This window comes from Diadema antillarum, unplaced genomic scaffold (genome assembly GCF_040938485.1).
Source record: "Diadema antillarum isolate AM-2024a unplaced genomic scaffold, OU_Dant_1.0 seq00000162_RagTag, whole genome shotgun sequence".
NCBI lineage: Eukaryota > Metazoa > Echinodermata > Echinoidea > Diadematoida > Diadematidae > Diadema > Diadema antillarum.
Genome location: NW_027271233.1, coordinates 275,102 through 294,777, shown reverse-complemented (window position 1 = coordinate 294,777; position 19,676 = coordinate 275,102). Strand labels below are relative to the sequence as shown.

Sequence of the window (19,676 nt, the reverse complement as noted above, 5' to 3'; positions counted from 1 at the left end):
CGTTTCAATTACACATCCGCTCAATAACGCTGTGAAATTCACGTGTATTACCTATGCTGTGAAATTCACGTGTATTACCTATGGAGGGGAGGGGGTGCTGTTGGCAAGGTACCCTTTTTAACTGCGCGAAGAAAACGGAACGCACGCACTAAAATTGCGCTATTTTAAAACGGACATTCATAATCAACGAGACGGTCACGACATTCAAAACTGCAGTATTTATGGCATATTTGAGGTAAGAATTAGGCGAATTTGTGTTATATTTTTAGAATAAACAAGCTACAGATCCTTAGGGTGACAATAGGTAGTACAGTGCACTCCCGTTATAACGAAATGCTCGGGACCGGCAGTTTTCTTTCGTTATAACGAAATTTCGTTGTAACCGAACAAATACAATATATAACGAAAACAAGGAACCACGTATCATAATGTTTGCTGAATACTCATCATACACTGGAAAGCTATGTGAAATGTGATGGGATAACTGTATTACAATGACAAACGCAAGTTCCCCTCATAAACTGTGCGTGACACAACGAGCGAACACACAGTGGTGTGAAGCGTTCACCCATGCAGAGACGCTATAAATGCTTGTTCCGCTACGTATTTTCGAAAGCAATTCGCATTTCGTTATAACGGAGCACATTTCTTTTGTTTTTCTTTGTCTGTGGCGCTCGGAAAAGACTTCGTTATAACGGAAATTTCGCTATAACCGTGTTCGTTATAAGCGAATTTTGTACCATAGACTCTAATGGTGATAATTTTGGGACCAGAAGGTTTACTTCGTTATAACGAAATTTCGTTATAACCGTGTTCGTTGTAACGGGAGTGCACTGTACCCTCAACCCTACATGTTTGCAGGTCTGGTACAGTCTGAGTGATCATGCCAGTGCTAACCATGCAGTCACACAGTTTCTGCGGTCCAGGCATGCCTGCAAATCTATCATGAATTGCTGAGGAAAAGTCATGGCAGCCATGGCTTTGGCCAGAACCAGAAAATCTAGGTGAGCTGCAAATATATTGAAGGGAGATGAACACGTTAGTCTAACGTTAGATGTAGGCCCTAAAGTTAGGTCTACCGCGTACCAGATCTAACGTTACAGAGTGGGCCTAGATCTAGTGTTAACTGTTTAGTGTTAGACAAAATGTCAGTAGAAATTTCTAGGCCTAATCTAACGTTATATCTAGGTCTAGCACTAACATTGGGCATAGATCTGGAGTCTAACTTAAGTGTAACGTCAGAGTTCGACTAGGATCTAAGACGAAGAGACTTGATACTTTATTGTCTAGTCCAGGGTCATGTGTCAGGGGCCAGGCCGGGCACTTCAAAGTTCAATTATCTTATTGTTACACAGAATGCCATTCAATCGACAAGACCTAGTCTAACGTTAGGTCTAACGTTAGGTCCTAGATCTTATAGATCTACACTAACCAGAAAGTAGAAGAACTTTATAAGCTGGTGGTGGTAACAATTCTCCTATCAAATGGTCATGTAACATGTGCAGTTACTGCTTTTTTGCATGGGGAAAACAGCAGACTCCTGGCCGTCTGCAGTTACTGCTTTTTTCCGTGAGGAAACTACCCAGAATCAAGGGTGAGTCACCGCAGTAACTATATTTTCCTAAATAACATTTAAGAAATAACGGAAACATAATTTTTTCTTAGGTATTGTTAGACAACTAGGTATGATGCATAATCATACCACAAAATTATTTTTGAATGTTTCTGTGTTTTTAAAGAGTCTGCAAAAAACACAAAATCGCATTTATCTCAGCAGCTATGCAGTTACTGCTTTCTTCCGTGGGGGGGGGGGGGGGGGGCAGAAGAACCCTCTTGTCAAACTTTTGAAGGTGTTAGTCATGGCAAACGACAAATATAGGATTTAACTTTCTTGAGGAGCATAACCTTCCAGTGAAAATTGTATCTTCATTTCACCAGATCAGAAGGAAGCAAAGATTATGGTGGAACAATTCTTTTTTAGGTTGTGTATCCCATGAAAACTCTCAGATTAGGATAAAGGGGTGGTTTAATAGTTCCTGGTCAGATGGGACTTCAGGTTTTCAACTTTTTGGGGGATTTTTTTTTTAGATAACGAGAAACTTCTTATAATAATACGATATGAAATATGTAAGAGCAAAAATAATTCTAACAAGAATTCAGAGTTTATTTGATGAAAATTAGTTTTCAAATGGCTGAGATATCCAAAACAAAGAAAGCTATCTTGATAAAAGGTGGGACCCACTTTTTATAAAGATCGTTTTGTTTTACATTGTTGTTGTTTTTTATCACATCAATTCCAATACTGTTTTTCATCAAATAAACTTTGAATTTCTCTAGAATTGTTTGCTGAAACCTCATCTCAATCAATACTATACCATCCCTTTAACATCTATTTCAAGAATATCGATTTTGAAATTTTATCCGCTTGAGCTCTAGATAACGTTTGACTCGGGACGGTCTAGGCAGAAATCTGCAGTCGATGACCATACATTTCGTCGTAGAATGGCATCGCCTGCTCTGCGAGCTCTACCACGTCTTCGGTGAGCTGCTCCTTCGCTGGAGCAGGTAGCGCTTTGATGAACTCGGAACTCTCCATAGATCGACCCCCGAAAGTCTTGTTGCGGTACAAAGTGTCCGACGGCCACTTCCAGGCAGAGGCTACTTCCGGAGAAGGATTCCATTTCAGCAGAGACTCAGAGTAAGGGAAACCCACGCACTCACAGTATTTGGATACCACCTGATGGGGATGGTCGAGGAGGTCGGCAGCGTCGATCACCATAGGGGATGGATCGATGTTTTCCTTTACGTACTTCCACATGTTGTAATGGTTTTCGAAGAGGTCCTCGACGTAGTAGTCACGGGCGTAAAGGCGCAAGTCAAATACGTCTTCGCTTTTGTGAGATTCATCCTTCAGGCTGTTGCTGGCAGATAGTTGCCCAAACAACGCCTTACGGAAGGAGTTAAAGACCAAGAGAGGGTGCCGCAGTAAGAAAGAGTGCTTATAACTTGTTGGGAGATACTTCTTAGCATCTTCGGCTTTCATTGACACGCTTTCATCCTTAACAAATACGTACTTGCTGTCGGATTCCTCCAGGGCCCTTTTCACGTTTGCAAACCTGATAATGAAGCAAATTTCAAAAACTATATAGCCTGTGGTCTTTGTGAGCATTAACAGATCTATAGTAGGAATTAAAAGTTCATGATGCGCTTCATGTCATAACGGTTTAGCAAAAGAACAGCGATAATAATCACAGGGAAAATTCTGCGAAAGGATTGGATTGGATTTCGTACATGCATACCTAATCGAGAAAATACATGCCACTTCACGACCATTCGGTCTTCATCTCCATGTAATTCAAAATAAATGCGGTAACTTTGTCGTTCCAGGGCAACGCAATGTAAGTGGTGACTAAGGCACGAATTGATTCAATTCTTATTTTAGCTTTAGTTGTTGACGTTATCTTCTATCAGCAAAATGTGCACTGGTTCTGCATTGGCGGCCTATAGCGAAACAACAACAAAAAAAGGAAAAGAAGTACAAACAATATACATGAGCATGAGGCCAGAACAAAGCAAGGCACAAACATATATTTATTCCCCGTCTCTCTATTTCTATCTCTATTATACCGGGCCCGGTCCCCCCAAAAAAGCGGAACGGTGGTTTTCAGTACCTTGCGTTCCAAAAGTGATATATGTTTTGATATCATTAGAAAGAACATCTTCCGCAAAAGACAATGATACCAAAATTGTTAAATTTAGTGCAGAACTGTTTATTCTACGTCCAATTGTGTAAATGCAATCATTTTCAAATTTTACTGGATTTTGGCGACGTATGAGCGAAGAATTTGGGTGCGAAACGGCGTTCCATACGGTGTATTGTGTAAGCCCGTTGATCCATGTCAACAAAACATATCGGCCGTGATTTGGCAAAACAACGTATCTGCATTCTGGTACTTTCGAGATATTCGCGATTTTAGATTTTGAAGCCTCAGAGTACTAGAATTGCTCCCATTTCTCTCCAGTCGATTAATTTTCCAAGAAACATTTTTAAAAACATGGCTTATATCATTCTTCTAGTATCTAGTCAGAATTTAAGTCAAAAAGAGCTTTTTTGTTCAAAATATCAAAGATTTTTTGTAGATACGTTGTTTTGCCAAAACACCCAAACTTCGGACCACGTGCGTGGTTTGGCAAAACAACGCAAGTTGTTCTGCGCACCACGGCATTAGCACGGCAGAACAACGTATCCTACCTCGCACTGAGCAGTAACGAGGCAGAACAACGTATCTGCAGCGTGCAGCGTGCAGCCTCTCTGCGCATCATTCTGCGCAGGGAATGTGATTTGGCAAAACAACGTATCTGCATTTTGGTACTCGGCTGTAGCAAGGCAGAACAACGTATCTGCAACGTGCAGCGTGAAGCCTCTCTGCGCATCATCCTGCGCAGGGAATGTGATTTGGCAAAACAACGTATCTGCGTTTTGGTACTCGGCAGTTAATCTGCTGCACTGCGCTCTGCATGTGCGGCATGCATAAGATCGGGCGCGGCGGCGGTTCAGTTCAGTCCGAGGCAACGCATCTTCGTTGTGTGACATGGCAAAACAACGTAACTGCAGCAGGTACGTTGTTCTGCCATGTCACACAAAGAAGATGCGTTATTCTGCCAGAAAAACCGGAAGCTCAAATGAGATTCAGGGACAGCAACTGTTTTGGCAGAACAACGTAAGTAAGTTACGTTGTTTTGCCAAATTATTTGGACTTATTTTGAAAAATCGCTGAAATTCAAATGCATTTTTCTAAAAATTGATATCACTTTCAGAGTTCAAATTTTGACAGATGATAAAAAATGGCGTAATTTATCTAAAAAGCTAAAAACCTGACAAACCACAAATTTTCAGATGCGTTGTTTTGCCAAATCACGGCCGATATACAGCTTTCACACTGAGCGCGGGCCAGGAAAAAACAGTGTGTGAGTGTGTGTGCGCACGCCCAATCTGAACGCTGTATCTTTTGTCGTTATGGATCAACGGGCTTTTCAGACAGTATGGAATGTGTGTCGCACCCAAATTCTTCGCTCATACGTTGCAAAAATCCAGCAAAATTTGAAAATGAATGCATTTGCAGTATTGGGCGTAGAATAAAATGTTCTGCACCAAATTTAATGATTTTGGTATCATTGTCTTCTCCGGAAGATGCTCTTTCTAGTGATGTCAAAAAATATATCACTTTTTGAATGCAAGATACTGCAAATCCACCGTTCCGCTTTTTTTTTTTCTGGGGGGGGACACCCGGTATATATACATGTATATATAATACACGTGAATATTCTTTTTGCTCCAAGTATACTGAATTCCTAGGCCAACGAACATTTGTGTTTCGTAAATTTCGTCTTTTTTTAACTTACGGTAGTCTTTCTGGAGGGAAGTAGCAATTTAAGAAATTCTCGAGGTTCTCAGACGCCACTTTGAATTCCTTCTCGTGACCCTCGTAGCACCAAGGTAGTTCGGTGATACCTGCTTTCTTCATTTCTTCCCTGGCAAAGGACGAGAAGCCGAACGGCTCTATCCATATTTGGCAGCCGGGAACGCCACTCAGGCACTTGGTAAAAGCCATGGCGATCATGCGAGGAGTCGTCCACAGGATAGCCTTGCCCGTAGGAGCGGGATTGCTGGTCGGTTGATTAGCCATTGTTAAGAAATCGGTCGCTCAGGTGAAATCACTGCTTACGTTGTATCTCTGCAAAGTCTATTATGCGCAATGCAACGAAGTCTCGAATATCTTAAACACTTTCAAGACCCCTTTAATCAACCTTTAGACCCAAAATGTTGCAACCATTAGTTTATGATCACACGTAAAGCGGAAAGGGAGTCTTCTTCCTTTACAAGTCACGTATTTCGCAGTGAGTCTAAAGGTCGATAAGGGCGGACGTCCACTTGGGCGCGGACAAGCTCCGGAAGGGTTGCGGAAGCAAATTTTGTTATTTCGGCATCCTGTCCGCGACAGACGAGGAATAACTTTGTGAATCGGCTTGTCCTGGGACATTCCTAGGACTGTTCGCGGACTGTCCGCGGACTGTCCGCGGACTGTCCGCGGACTGACTGCGGACATTCCTAGGAATCACTCCGGAAGAGCGCGAGATATCTCGGAATATGCTAATCGTAGCCGGGCAGCGCGGAAACATCTAGGATTACACCAGGAATGAACGCGGACAATCAGGATGCCTTCCGGACAACACAAGTTAGGCATGCGGACAAACTGCGGACAATACCAGGAAAATGGAAAGGTATAAATTTGGCGCTGACTTTGACTTTTCCTCATTTGACTGCTAGCCGTCATTGATGCTCCTTGTTGTGCTTCCGCAGTAGCTGATGATAATATATTATAGGTTTTCCCGGCCAATTTCGCACTTTTGTCAGTCCATTTGATAAAAGGTTCATTCAATTTAGCGAAAATCCTCGTCACTACACATTCTGTCATTCAAAATTTCAACTTGTTCGTTCAATTTAGCATTTCGGTCATTGAAATTCGCACATGTGCCTTTCGAATTCGTAACACGGGCATTCAAATTGGCACGTGCTCTTCAGTCATTCAAATTCGCCAGCACTGGCGGAAAATGGTATTTCAGTCATTCAATTTCGCGTATGGGCAGTCAAATTCCAAACATGTTCATTCAAATTGGCGTAATGTTATTTCTATTTTGAAAAGGTGAGAACCGTGATTTATATGTATTTAAATGTGAATTTTTGTTTCATCCACACACTGTTAAGTATATAGTAAAGGTATCTTTGACACTAAATAACTCAAGTTTGTTGCTCTGTTTGTTGTTCTTTCATACATGTTATCAGAACTATACATGCCATGCTTGCACCAGTACCATAGATTCACTTCACTTTCTTATGTCCAGTCATGGCAGCACGAGTTAGATACAGGCGTATCTCTCAAGAAGACAGGGAAAGAATTATAGAAGCATTCGAGGGTAATAACCTTGACAAATTGATTGCTAGAGCTGATCCAAGAACTTTTATTTATTCCTAATGATAATTAACGCAATCTAGCACCCACCAAATGAAAATAATGAAACATGCAGATGAAAGATGCAAATTGAAACCTCCTTCTCCCAATTATTGACAAAACAAACTTAAGATCAATGTATCTGTGAATGAAATAATGCTATCGAACATTATAAACACATACACATATTTATTTTGAAAGTACTGTTGCAAATGTGATATCAGAATAAAAGCATAAACGTGTCTGCTAAATTGACCGCAGTAAATGCGAAATTGGATGCCCAAGAATGAATTCGAATGAACGAGCGCAGCGTATACGTGATCACGTGACTATATCGTGTTTATATATACATATTTTTTTTGAAATTTAATTTAATTGAATTTTATTTACATATTTATTCTGAAAGTACTGTTGCAAAGGTGATATCAGAATAAAAGCATAAACGTGTCTGCTAAATTGACCGCAGTAAATGCGAAATTGGATGCCCAAGAATGAATTCGAATGAACGAGCGCAGCGTATACGTGATCACGTGACTATATCGTGCTAAATTGAATGAACGATTTGCGAAATGGTGCTTGTCTTACGAATTTGAACTGAAAAAGTGCTGACTCGAATGATGTAAAAGGTAATTTGAATGCTCCAAAATGAATTTGAATGAAAAGATTATAAAATTGAAATACCGAACATGCCGTCTAGGCTAAATTGTGCTAAATTGAATGCAGCAATTAGGAATTGGATTGAAAAAAGTGCGGAATTGGCCAGGAAAACCTATAATATGATTAGTCAATATTATTTGATAAATGTGACCACCAAAAGTCGAAGAATAGGATTGTCTGCATATCGGCTGACGACTCATTTTTTTTTTTGATTTGTCTCATCTGGGAGAACAATTTTTTCTCTGCCTACAGTCACATGGATGATATTCGCAAACTTTTTGAACCATAAATACATAAAAATGTAAATGTATATACATCTTATGTATATATATATTGTTACTTATGTGTATATGTTTTGTTACTTATCTTTTTATCTTGCCAACACGTGGACTACTTTATCAACATTATATATATATATATATATATACATAAGATGTATATACATTTACATTTTTATGTATTTATGGTTCAAAAAGTTATATATACATATATATTCTTTATTCCCTTTTTTTAGACCTGTGCTTTATCCATCGTGAAGTATATACATGTTTTGTCTGATACTTCTGTAGAGCATGCCAAAATGATCCTAATCATTAAATTTGTTTTTCTTTCTCTCATTTTTACCCTTGTGCATCTCTAACCCTCTCTTATTTTGATCACTTTTGAACATTTTCAAGTCCGAGAATTTTTTTTTCATGCTTAGAGCTTACTAGCCTATTGTCAATGAAGTGTAAAAAATGGGGAAATATTTTTAACCTACTTTAATTTACTTTTTTTTTTTGGGGGGGGGTTCAGCTGGGCTGTCAAATTGGACAATCGAGTTTATTTGCAACTAAAACAAAAAAGAGAAGAAAAAATTATTAGGTAATAACAACTACGAAAATCATTCAGGTAAAAAATATTTCTGAAATGATTTGTGATGCTTAATATGTACTTAAATATATACACTCAGCAAAAAAAAAAAAAAAAAAAAAAGAAAGACAGAAATTTAACACTTTTTCGAGTTCATTATTTATTGCTTTTTCTCTCATTTCACTTGAATTTTGAAGTGACAGAAAATTCTTCATTTTCCTCCATCATCTTTAGCTTTCATTGTTATTTTGGGCTTCAAAGATATTACATTGTAATGAGACCACAGGTATATCTTTGCAATTGAATTCATGCTTTTTAGTGTGATGAATTTGTCTTTTGTTCTAATATGTTGTATCATTAGAAAGCATTTACGTATGAATAACAACTTGTTCATGTTAATATAATACATTAACATTTAGCCAAATATTCTATGCTTTGTTTTCTGAGTGTACTTCCACCTACTTTTGTGATTTTTCAGCTGGGCTGTCACATGGGACAACTTAGTTTGTTTGCAAATAAAATACGAAAACAATATAAAGGAAAATGTACCATAGTAAGTAATAGGAACCAGGAAAGTCACTCAGATGAAAAATAATTTCTGAAAAGATCAAATCAACACTAACTTACTAGGAAGTTAGGAGGGCTGATTTCACTTCTTTCTGGTTGCTTTTGGCACAGTCTCTACTACCTTCTTCTTTGCCTTCTGGGACCGGAAATTCCTTAGATTTACCTGTTCTTCATCACTAGACGAAAGGTGTGCCTGTGATGGGGATATTTGCATGGGGGCCTCACCTCCCTTCTTGCTCATTTTGCGTTTCATTGGCATGACGTTCGCGGAAAGTGTCGACATTTTCGTGTCTGGATCACAAAATTTCCGCATCGGTTCCGGACACTTGCATATATAGATCCGCATCGGCTCCGCGCTGTCCTAAAACATTCCTGGTGTCTTCCGCTTTCATTCGCGAAGCTTCCCCACACCGCGGGATTCTTTCCGGAGCGTGTGCGGAAGGAGCGGAAGGGTTCCGGACAAGCGGGACATCTTCAGGACATCGTCAGGACAAGTCGCCGAAGGTGTCAGGAAGTTCATTTCCGCGTCCAAATTTTGGTCTCGATCAAAATTTGGACGCGGAAATTTTTCTCTCTCCCGAAGGTGCGGAAACGCCCGGACATGTTTAGGACAGTGAGCGGACACGTTCAGGAACGTGCGGACAGGTTCCCGAAGGAGTGCGGAATACCAAATTTGCATTCCGGGGCTTGTCCGCGTCTTGTCCGCGCCCTAGAAGACGCCTGGTCTAATCTGCAAATTGTATGCATGTCTGTTGCGTTTTGTCAACAAAATGCTTCAGTAGACACAACACACTCACTCATACATATATTAATATAATATGGACTGGCGTAGAGGGGGATACGACATTTAAAGCCCGAACTAGAATTGTATTGCCCGAGTCGAAGACGAGGGTAATACTATTCTAGTGAGGGCAAGGAATGTCGTATCCCCCAAGAGGACAAACCATATTATTACTATTATTACTAGTAGGCTTGCTAAGGGCGAAAAAAGGGGTGATCGCTGCATTTTATAGTACAAATGTCCTATTTGGCACACATGTTCCTCTGTACAATTGGAATTTTTTGATCTAAAGAGACAATCTATATCTATGCAAATAAGCTTTAATTTGCATAATTTATGCAAAATTATGTATAAAAATTATTTAAAAATATATGTGCATCCAGTGGAAATACCTAATTTGGTAGAAGTATTCTATAGAGTATTCGGAAACAATTCCTGCAATAACTGATTTCATACCTGTGTAAATAAACATAAAATTTGCATAATTACGCAAGTTATTGTGCAAAAATCTGCATTTTTGAGAGAATTTCTAAACTATTAAGCACTGGGTCTTGTAGTACAAAGTTTGAACCTGGGATGGATGTTCCTTGGGTCAAAAGTAAATGATTTATCTGAAGAGACAAACTGTCTCTATGCAAACAACTTGTTATTTGCATAATATGCATATCAATACCTACACATCTATAGATAATCAGAACAAACAAAAAGCCTTAATGAAGCCTTAATGCAACTCCCCTTAAATCTCATCCTAGATAGATATAACCCGTTAGAAACACTTTATGAAACAAATGATAAAAGAATTTGAATAATTGAACCATCATTACCAGCTAATTTACATAATTACTAAAGAAAGTAAAGTAAAAACATTATTTTCAAAGTTTTTCTTACAGTCTAAGAACTGCATTTTATGATGAAAACTATGGAAGTAGTATGCATTTCCTTTAGTCAAAAGGAAATGGTTTGAAATATCAAAACACTATTTGTCTATGCAAATACCACTTAATTAGCACATTGTGCATATTAATACCCGAATGTACCAGAAACCAATGGTCAAGGTCGACTTAAGAAATTGTATCATTACGCGATAACTCAAAACTGGATTATGCAAATTTCACCAAACCTGGTCCAAAGATGATGTATGATGGGGCAAGTGATTAAGCAGCTTTTAAGTAAAATTGGCAAGAGGTCAAAGGTCAAAAAGTTCAAGATCAATGCTAAAGTTTCATTATTTTCCTCATATGCGATGTCTGAAGGTACTTTCTTCAAACTTAGTGACTGCATGCAATGTACTACCAAAATAAGATTCTCCAGAGAGTTTCAGGTCAAGAGGTCAAAGGTCAATGTTCGGGTGAAAATGTTAGAATTTCACTTTTTTTCTCTGTATCTCACAAATGGTTTAAGGTGTCTTCATGGAACTTGGTACTGGCAGGGATTTTCTAGGGAATTTAGGGGTCATTTGTCAAAGGTCAGGGGTCAAAGATCAAGGTAAATTGGGCCCTCAAAATTTCACTATTTCCCTCGCATGTTTTTGCAATGCTTGTATTATTTTTCTTGAAACTTACTATATACATGTATTACCTAACGGCTATTCTCTGGGAAATTTCCTGCCAAAATGTCAGAGCTCTGATGAAAGTGCTATATTTCACTTTTTTTTTCATATCTTGAATGTGAATCAAGGTATCATGAAACTTAGTAAGGACATATTTGTGCATGTTCTACCTGACAGTGATACCTTTGTTGATTATCGAAAAAATGATAAGCCCTCCCCTCTCAAGTGTTTTTGTTTCTTCTTGATAAGTAGGAAAGGACATGGAATTCAGTGACATGGTATAGTCATCACCATCATTACATTTAATGTATGGGTCGCATGGAAGTTAATTTTGATGCACACATGTATAACCTCTGGCATTCTTACCATTTACATCTTTACCTGTGTATTTCTTTTAATTTAACCTCTGACATCTTAACACTAAACCAGTTAACATAATCATTTTTTTTTTGAAAAAGCTTCACGATCATGTAGGTCATGATCATCTATACAGGTTGCTGATGTGGTGGAATATAACATTCTTTTGACCGCCAGGGAGTTACATTATCCCAAAGGAAAACAATCACAACCAGGACGAATATGACATTTACGATTCTCGTGAACAGTAGCCTGTGACGATCCGTTGACAAATCACATCCTAGTAATTTTAAAAACCATCGAATATACTCTTATATGCCTATGAACATATTATTTCTGCTTTGATTTATGGTTGAAATTGACTGATTTTAAGTCAGAGACTGAGATTATTTGACTTAAAGTATAACATCTCCTATATATGTGACATAAAGTCGCCCACACTGAATTTGCGTGAGGACTGAAAATAAGTGAAATGGGTCAACCTAGCCGAACTTGACTTTTTCATATTTTCTGAAAGAGTGGGTCTTCTTTTACATTATGCTAAAATTTGGTATCATAAAACGGGCAGGAAAGTGTGTTTTTTTAGCAGTTTATCTCCAACATTTTTGGTAGAATAGTGTGATTAGGTGTGTCTTTAGAATCCCTTTTTCATTTCTGAAAAAACCTTGTCCACACTCTTCATTTTCAACTCTAATAACTTTTGAAAGGATAATGCTACTGCTTTGAAAGTTGGCATTAATTATGGACAGAGTGTGTTAATGAGGCATGCCTAATTTCACTTTAATTTGATAATCCCTTCATTGTTGTTACTCTGGTGGTTTACTTCCTGTTTTTTTTGTCCCATTCATCGCACAGCCAGCACGGTTTGGTAAAGATTAAGCGCTTGAATAGACACTGTACTTCAGAGCCTCTTTTCTCAGTTCACACTTTTCCTGAGTTAGTGCTTTCTTTCCAATATTTAGATAGGTTAGGAGAGTCCATTTGATTTGAGTGATACATCATTTTAAAGCTTAAAGTCTGCTCTTTCAGAATATGGTCTTAACTAAAAATTCATGTCTGGCGACTTTTTGTTTGTTTTGAGGTGCAGGGTCACATTTATTGTTCACATGACAATTTTTGCATATTACTGCCTTATCAAAATGTTATTGCGTATAAATTTCCTAGCATAGTTTCCATGCCATAGTAGCTCATAGTATACTGAGTTAACTTTTTTTTTCCAGAAACAAACTTAGTTTCTAACGCTAGCCTGTAAGTTCTTAATGTGTGCAGATACCCTTGCATCCTCATAATTTGCACAAGTTTATAATCCGTTTGATGTAAAAAGCCTCTTACTCACTTGCCTACAAAATACAATGAAAATCAGAATTCACACTTTCACTGTGGTAGTGTTTTTTTAATGATTTTCTAACCATGACCTCAGTTGTGTACTGTTTGCAAGGGAAAAACAGTCCTTCTGTAAGCAATGTTGTTCCGATTTGCATCTGTTCATATGTAGACCCTACTCTTAGATTTGCATAATCATATTTAAAGAGTGTCACTATCGATTGCTATTTTTCCCACCCTGCAAAGCATTTATGCAATGAGGGAAAATTTATAGCAAAAATTATTTCAAAGATCAATATGTTTCGAAATTTCACGTCTGGTGTACTCATTTACATAATTTATGCATAAAATGCCTAAGTTAATTAAATAATATGGAAACAATTTAAGCAACTGAAAAGTGTTGTTGTGAGAATATTGTCTTATTCCATCAGCTTTTTGGATATTAAATTCAAAGCGATTTAAGACATGTCACATTGTACTTATTTACATAATTTATGCAAAAAAATGCCTAAGTTAATTAAATAATATGGAAACAATTTAAGCAACTGAAAAGTGTTGTTATGAGAATATTGTCTTATTCTATTATCTCTTTGGATATTAAGTTCAAAGCGATTTAAGCCATGTCACATTAAGGCTTTTTGTTTGTTCTGATTATCTATAGATGTGTAGGTATTGATATGCATATTATGCAAATAACAGGTTGTTTGCATAGAGAAGTTTGTCTCTTCAGATGAATCATTTACTTTTGACCCAAGGAACATCCATCCCAGGTTCAAACTTTGTACTACAAGACCCAGTGCTTAATAGTTTAGAAATTCTCTCAAAAATGCAGATTTTTGCACAATAACTTGCGTAATTATGCAAATTTTATGTTTATTTATATAGGTATGAAACCAGTTTTCGCAGGAATTGTTTCCACATACTCTATAGAATACTTCTACCAAATTAGGCATTTCTGCTGGATGCACATATATTTTTAAATAATTTTTATATGTATTTCTTCATAAATTATACAAATTAAGGCTTATTTGCATAGATACAGATTGTCTCTTTAGATGAACATTTTTCAATTGCCCTAGGGAACATCTGTGCCAAGTAGGACATTTGTACTTAAAAATGCAGCGTTTACCCTCTTAGCAAGTCTACTATACCTATTTTCAGGCATTTTCAGGCATTTTAGGCATCTTCGAGCAGTTATATTACAATGTAAACTTCCCGATTTACAGAGCTACCAAGTCTCACCCATTGTGAGTGAGACTCAAGCATTTAGGGTCTGTCTCACAATCTCACGCATGGCACCCATTTTTCTCACGCATCGGGAGCATAGCTTAAAGGATTAAAGTGAGAGTTGCAATTGAAGGCATATTTCCCTTTTGTCTTTCAAAACAAATAAAAAACATTCACTTAAGTATGCACCAGCTTGCACTATTAAGAGCTAAAAATTGAAAAAGCTCCCTATCGTGGGAGGGCGTACACCCCCCTCCCACACCCTCCCCTTTCTCAGTCGCTTCGCTCCCTCGCTCACACACATGCGCGCGCGCCGAGATGCTAAGTCATGAAAATCTCACTCATAAAGTGTTTGAACTTGACATCTATGGATTTACTGTAACAAAATCCACTCGGCGTCAGGTCGAACCCTACACCACTACACTCAACTACAACCACATGCTTGCACACAACCCCATGCACAATCAGGTACGCCGCCCGCTCACACAGTCGCAGCGACCGTCCTCGTTTTTACGTGCTAACGTATTGTTTTGTGCACTGTGTGTGAAACCGACACACAGCGACGTCCTTGAATGTCTTCTCTTTGTGGTCGACGGGAATGTTTACATGTAAAGTGAATGACGAAACCCGGAAGAAGGAAAATACCAAATGATATTGCCCGCTGACCTCGACGATCCTGCAAAATACCAACTGCAATTGCCTCGCAAAACTACCTTGTATGGGTAATAATTAAAAAGAGTTAAATGTTAAAAGAAACGGGGATCTCTTATTCGACGAAATATGACAAAGGTCCCTAACTATGAAGGAGATTGCAACATTCCAAAATAGCAGAAACGTATCTGTAGGACGGTGCCGAACGGCCCTAGCCATACATTGTACTTGACAGCCAGGAACACCACTCAGGCATTTGGCAAAAGCCGTAGAGATCATGCGAGGAGTCATCAGGGATAGCCTTGCCCGTTTGAAGCGGGATTGCTGGTTGGTTGATTAGCCATCGTTACTACGAAATCTGTCGCTCAGGCGAAGTCACCGCTTACGTTGTGTCTTGCTGTAGAGTCCTCTACAACTATGCGCAATGCAGCGAAGTCTCAACTATCTTAAAGGGATTATACAGTACTGGTGGAGATGAGAATTTGGCTTTTATTTTTTTTTTGTGAGAAACCAAGAAACCACTTATGAGATAGTACAGAGCATACCATTTTAAGAGGAATCCAAAGTTTGTTAGATAAAAAATGGTTTTGCAATCGCTGAGACATCCAATAACAATGTAAGACAAAGCGATCCTAATAAAAGGTGGGTCCCATTTTTTATTAGGAATGCTCTTTTTTTTATATATCTCAGCCATTCTAAAACCGATTTTCATCAAATAAATGTTGAATCCCTCTTGGAATTACATGCTATTTCATATTTCATGAGAGGTTTCTCATTATCTCACCAAAATATTAGACACCTGAAGTTAGTCTCAACCAAAACTATGCGCTCCCTTTAAAGGAATGGTACAGTATTGGTGGAGATGAGAATTTCACTTTTAACTTTTTGGGAGATACCAAGAAAACACTTATGATATAGTACAGAGCATACCATTTTAAGAGGACTTTAAAGTTTATTTGAGGGAAATCGGGTTAGGAATGACTGAAACATCCGGAAACAAAGTAAAAGAAAGAGATAATAATAAAGTGTGGGTCCGACACTTTATTAGGATCGCTCTTTTTTGGATTTCTCAGCCATTTCAAAACCAATTTTCATCAAATAATCGTTGAATTCCTTATAGAATTACATGCTCTTTCATATTCCATAAGAGGTTTCTAATTATCTCACCAATAAATGTTAGAAACCTGAAAGTAGGTCTCAACCAAAACTGTAGGACCCCTTTAACACTCAGATAACTTTTAACCAATCTATAGACGCAAGTTGTCCCGACCATTAGTTTATGACCACACGTAAAGCGGCAAGAAAGTCTTATCTATTATATACAAGTCACTTAATCCCTTATCAGTGTTTCACAGTATACCTCAATATTGATCATCTGCATATATGCATATCTACTCCGTTATGTCAACGAAGGGTTTTCGTACACACGACACACTCGCTCACATACCTATATTTAAAGATAATTGCATTTTAGAATTCTGAGTGACGTAATGCCCATCTCCGCCGCCTTTTTGTACCGGTTCTCCTGTTAGTAAGTATTGTGAAACCATCAAAATGAATAGGGAAGAAGGTGATGTTTTAACCAGGCTTCACGGATTCTCATAACGTGACTGCCAAACTTGATTTTAATTACGAACGTAATTGATCACAGTTTTGTTTTTTAACCCGTTCCAACAAAACAAAAATTCTCATCTAAACCGCTTCTCCCTTGCTGACCAATATTCTGAATAAATGATTGTCATTGGTCATGAGCATTCAAACAAATTTCGTCCGCTTTAATGTCCTGGATCCTCCAGGCATGGGGGGGGGGGGGGTCCATCATGCACGAAATGCAGTAGTAGGGGAGGAGTCACAAAAGGACAGCGCCCCAATACAGGAGTATCCAACCAAGGTGCGATGACAGTTGAACATACGGTACCTACTATGTTTCCCCACGCAGCTCTTTTTTTTTCGCCAACAGGCTTTATTTCTTGTCTTCCTTCTACACCACCCGATGTTTTATTTCTGTTTTCTTCCATTTTCTATTTCTATTTTTTATACGTGTAAAGAATGAATTTGATTTTAGATGGTGGAATTACATCGTCTTCCAAGTGGTATCTAGTGGGCAGGTCTCACTTGCATCAAAATCAAGTAACAGCTCGGGCGATTGTGAGTTTAAATAAGTAATAATACAAGGGATATAACCTCCTTTCCTATATGAGGCATGCACCGATATGTATACATGATCTGTGCATGGGGTATAATTAGACAACACAGCCATTGCATTACTCATATCATTCATACTATTCAACCAGCATGGATATTGCGGAAAACTTCCATGATAATAGGCATTACATAAACTTCTCATGAATTATATCAGTTCCTTATCTAGTCAGCTGGACTTACTTGTAATTTGGAGTAGCGACGTTTCACGTCCTCTCCGGGACGCTTCATCAGGCCGACTGATCTTTGGCGGCATTAATGGTTGTTGACCCGTAACAGGGTCGGGGAATTTTGGAAAGCGCCGAGGAATCTTCCGAACTATCGGATCATAGGCTCTGGCTAGGTTGTGTCGCAGGCACCCTCCTCAGTTTGCGGATGGCTCCTCCCTTTTTACGTAGATAGATTCTTTGACTCCCCTCTCGAACCACCGTGCCTCGCGATCTAAGATGACCACGTCCTTGTTGTCAAAGGTGTGGTTATACTGCTATTCAGATGGGAGTATACGGCAGAGTCTCCACAGCCAGACGAGCTAGCTCGTCTGTGCTGGTAAATGCGTTTGGCTAAGGTCTGCTCTGACTCTCCTATGTACAGCTCTTCACACCCGCCATCCTTGCATTGGATAGCATAGACCACATTGTTTTGATGGTCCTTTGGAGTCTTATCCTTAGGATGGACTATCTTCTGTCTCAATACAGGAGTATGGTCTATGCTAACCAATGCCAGGATGACGAGTGTGAAGAGCTGTACATAGGAGAGACAAAGCAGACCTTAGCCAAAGGTATGCAGCAGCACAGACGAGCTAGCTCGTCTGGATGTGGAGACTCTGCCATTTCCCATCGCATCTTGGTGGTTCGAGAGGGGAGTCACAGAGTCTATCTACGTAAAGAGGGAGGAGCCATCCCTGAATCGAGGAGGGGACCTGCGACACAACCTAGACAGAGCCTACAACCCGGCAGTTCGGAAGATTCTTCGGCGCTTTCCGAAATTCCCCGACCCTGTTACGGGTCAACAACCAATTGCCGCCAAAGATCAATTGGCCTGATGAGGCGTCCCGGGGAGGACGTAAAACGTCACTACTCCAAATTACAAGTAAGTCCAATTGACTAGATTTACTGATATAGTTCATGAGATACTAATACCTGGATGAATGCGAACATTCACAGACATTAAAAACAGATTTGATTATAGATAGGATGATGGAATTACATCGTTGTCCAAAAGGTATCTAGTTGGCAGGTCTCATTTGCATCAAAGTCAAGTATCAGCTCGGGCGTTCGTGAGTTTAAATAAGTAATTATATCAGGGTTGTAACTTTCTTTCCTATTTGTGGCATGTACGAATAATATATCCTTTGTGCATGGGGTATATTAGACAACACAGCCATTTCATTACTCATACCATTCATACTATTCAACCTACATGAACATTGCTGAAAACGTCCATGATTATAGACATTACATACACTTCTCATGAACTATATCTGTTAATCTATTCAACTGGACTTACTTGTAGTTTGGGGTAGCGACGTTTCACGTCCTCTCCGGGACGCTTCATCTGGCCGACTGATCTTTGGCGGCATTAATAGTTGTTGACCCGTAACAGGGTCGGGTTAAGCGCCGAGGAATCTTCCGAACTGTCGGGTTATAGGCTCCGGCTAGGTTGTGTCGCAGGCCCCGTCCTCGAATAAGGGATGGCTCCTCCCTTTTTATGTAGATAGACTCTTTGACTCCCCTGTCGAACCACCGTGCCTCGCGAGCTAAGATGACCTCGTCCTTGTTGTCAAAGGTGTGGTTACTGCTGTTCAGATCGGAGTATACGGCAGAGTCTCCACAGCCAGACGAGCTAGCTAGTCTGTGCTGGTACATACGTTTGGCTAAGGTCTGCTTTGTTTCTCCTATGTATACGGCTCTTCACACACGTCATCCTTGCATTGAATAGCACAGACCACGTTGTTTAGTTGGTCCTTTGCAGTCTTATCCCGAGGATGGACTGTCTCAATGTGTTGGTAGGCTTGAAAGAGACAGGAATATGGTCTCTGCTATCCACTGGAAGGATGACGGGTGTGAAGAGCTGTACATAGGAGAGACAACGCAGACCTTAGCCAAACGTGTGTACCAGCACAGACAAGCTAGCTCGTCTGGATGTAGAGACTCTGCCGTATACTCCCATCTCGCATCCTATCACGGTGGTTCGAGAGGGGAGTCAAAGAGTCTATCTACGTAAAAAGGGAGGAGCCATCCTCGGCGCTTTCCGAAATTCCACGCCCTGTTACGTGTCAACAACCAATTGCGCTCAGCCACCAAAGATCAGTCTGCCTGATGAAACGTCCCGGAGAGCACGTGAAACGTCGCTATTTCCAAATTACTGAGTACAAGTAAGTCAAGTTGACTAGATTTACTAACATAGTTCATGAGATACTTTACCTGGATGACTTCGAACATTCACAGACATTACATAAACTAATTAGCACGGAACTCTGTTCTGTATCTTCAAAGAAGAG

At 39.4% G+C, this 19,676-nt stretch overlaps 1 protein-coding gene across 1 annotated transcript; it reads right to left on the bottom strand.

Annotated features, from left to right (window-relative positions):
* Window positions 1-2,175: 2,175 nt before the first annotated feature.
* LOC139728047 (uncharacterized) lies at window positions 2,176-5,898 on the bottom strand. The gene is made up of 2 exons (XM_071639011.1): window positions 5,404-5,898; window positions 2,176-3,116 (listed from the first exon to the last, which is right to left on the bottom strand). Exons 1-2 carry the CDS (start codon window positions 5,685-5,687, stop codon window positions 2,459-2,461), a joined length of 942 nt encoding a protein of 313 aa, XP_071495112.1. The 5' UTR covers window positions 5,688-5,898; the 3' UTR covers window positions 2,176-2,458.
* Window positions 5,899-19,676: the final 13,778 nt, after the last annotated feature.

Coding starts and splice junctions, on each gene's coding strand:
- LOC139728047 (XM_071639011.1), bottom strand. CDS start 5,687: ATGGCTAATCAACCGACCAGCAATCCCGCTCCTACGGGCAAGGCTATC. Junction 3,117..5,403: donor TTCCCTCCAGAAAGACTACC/GTAAGTTAAAAA, acceptor CTTCATTATCAG/GTTTGCAAACGTGAAAAGGG.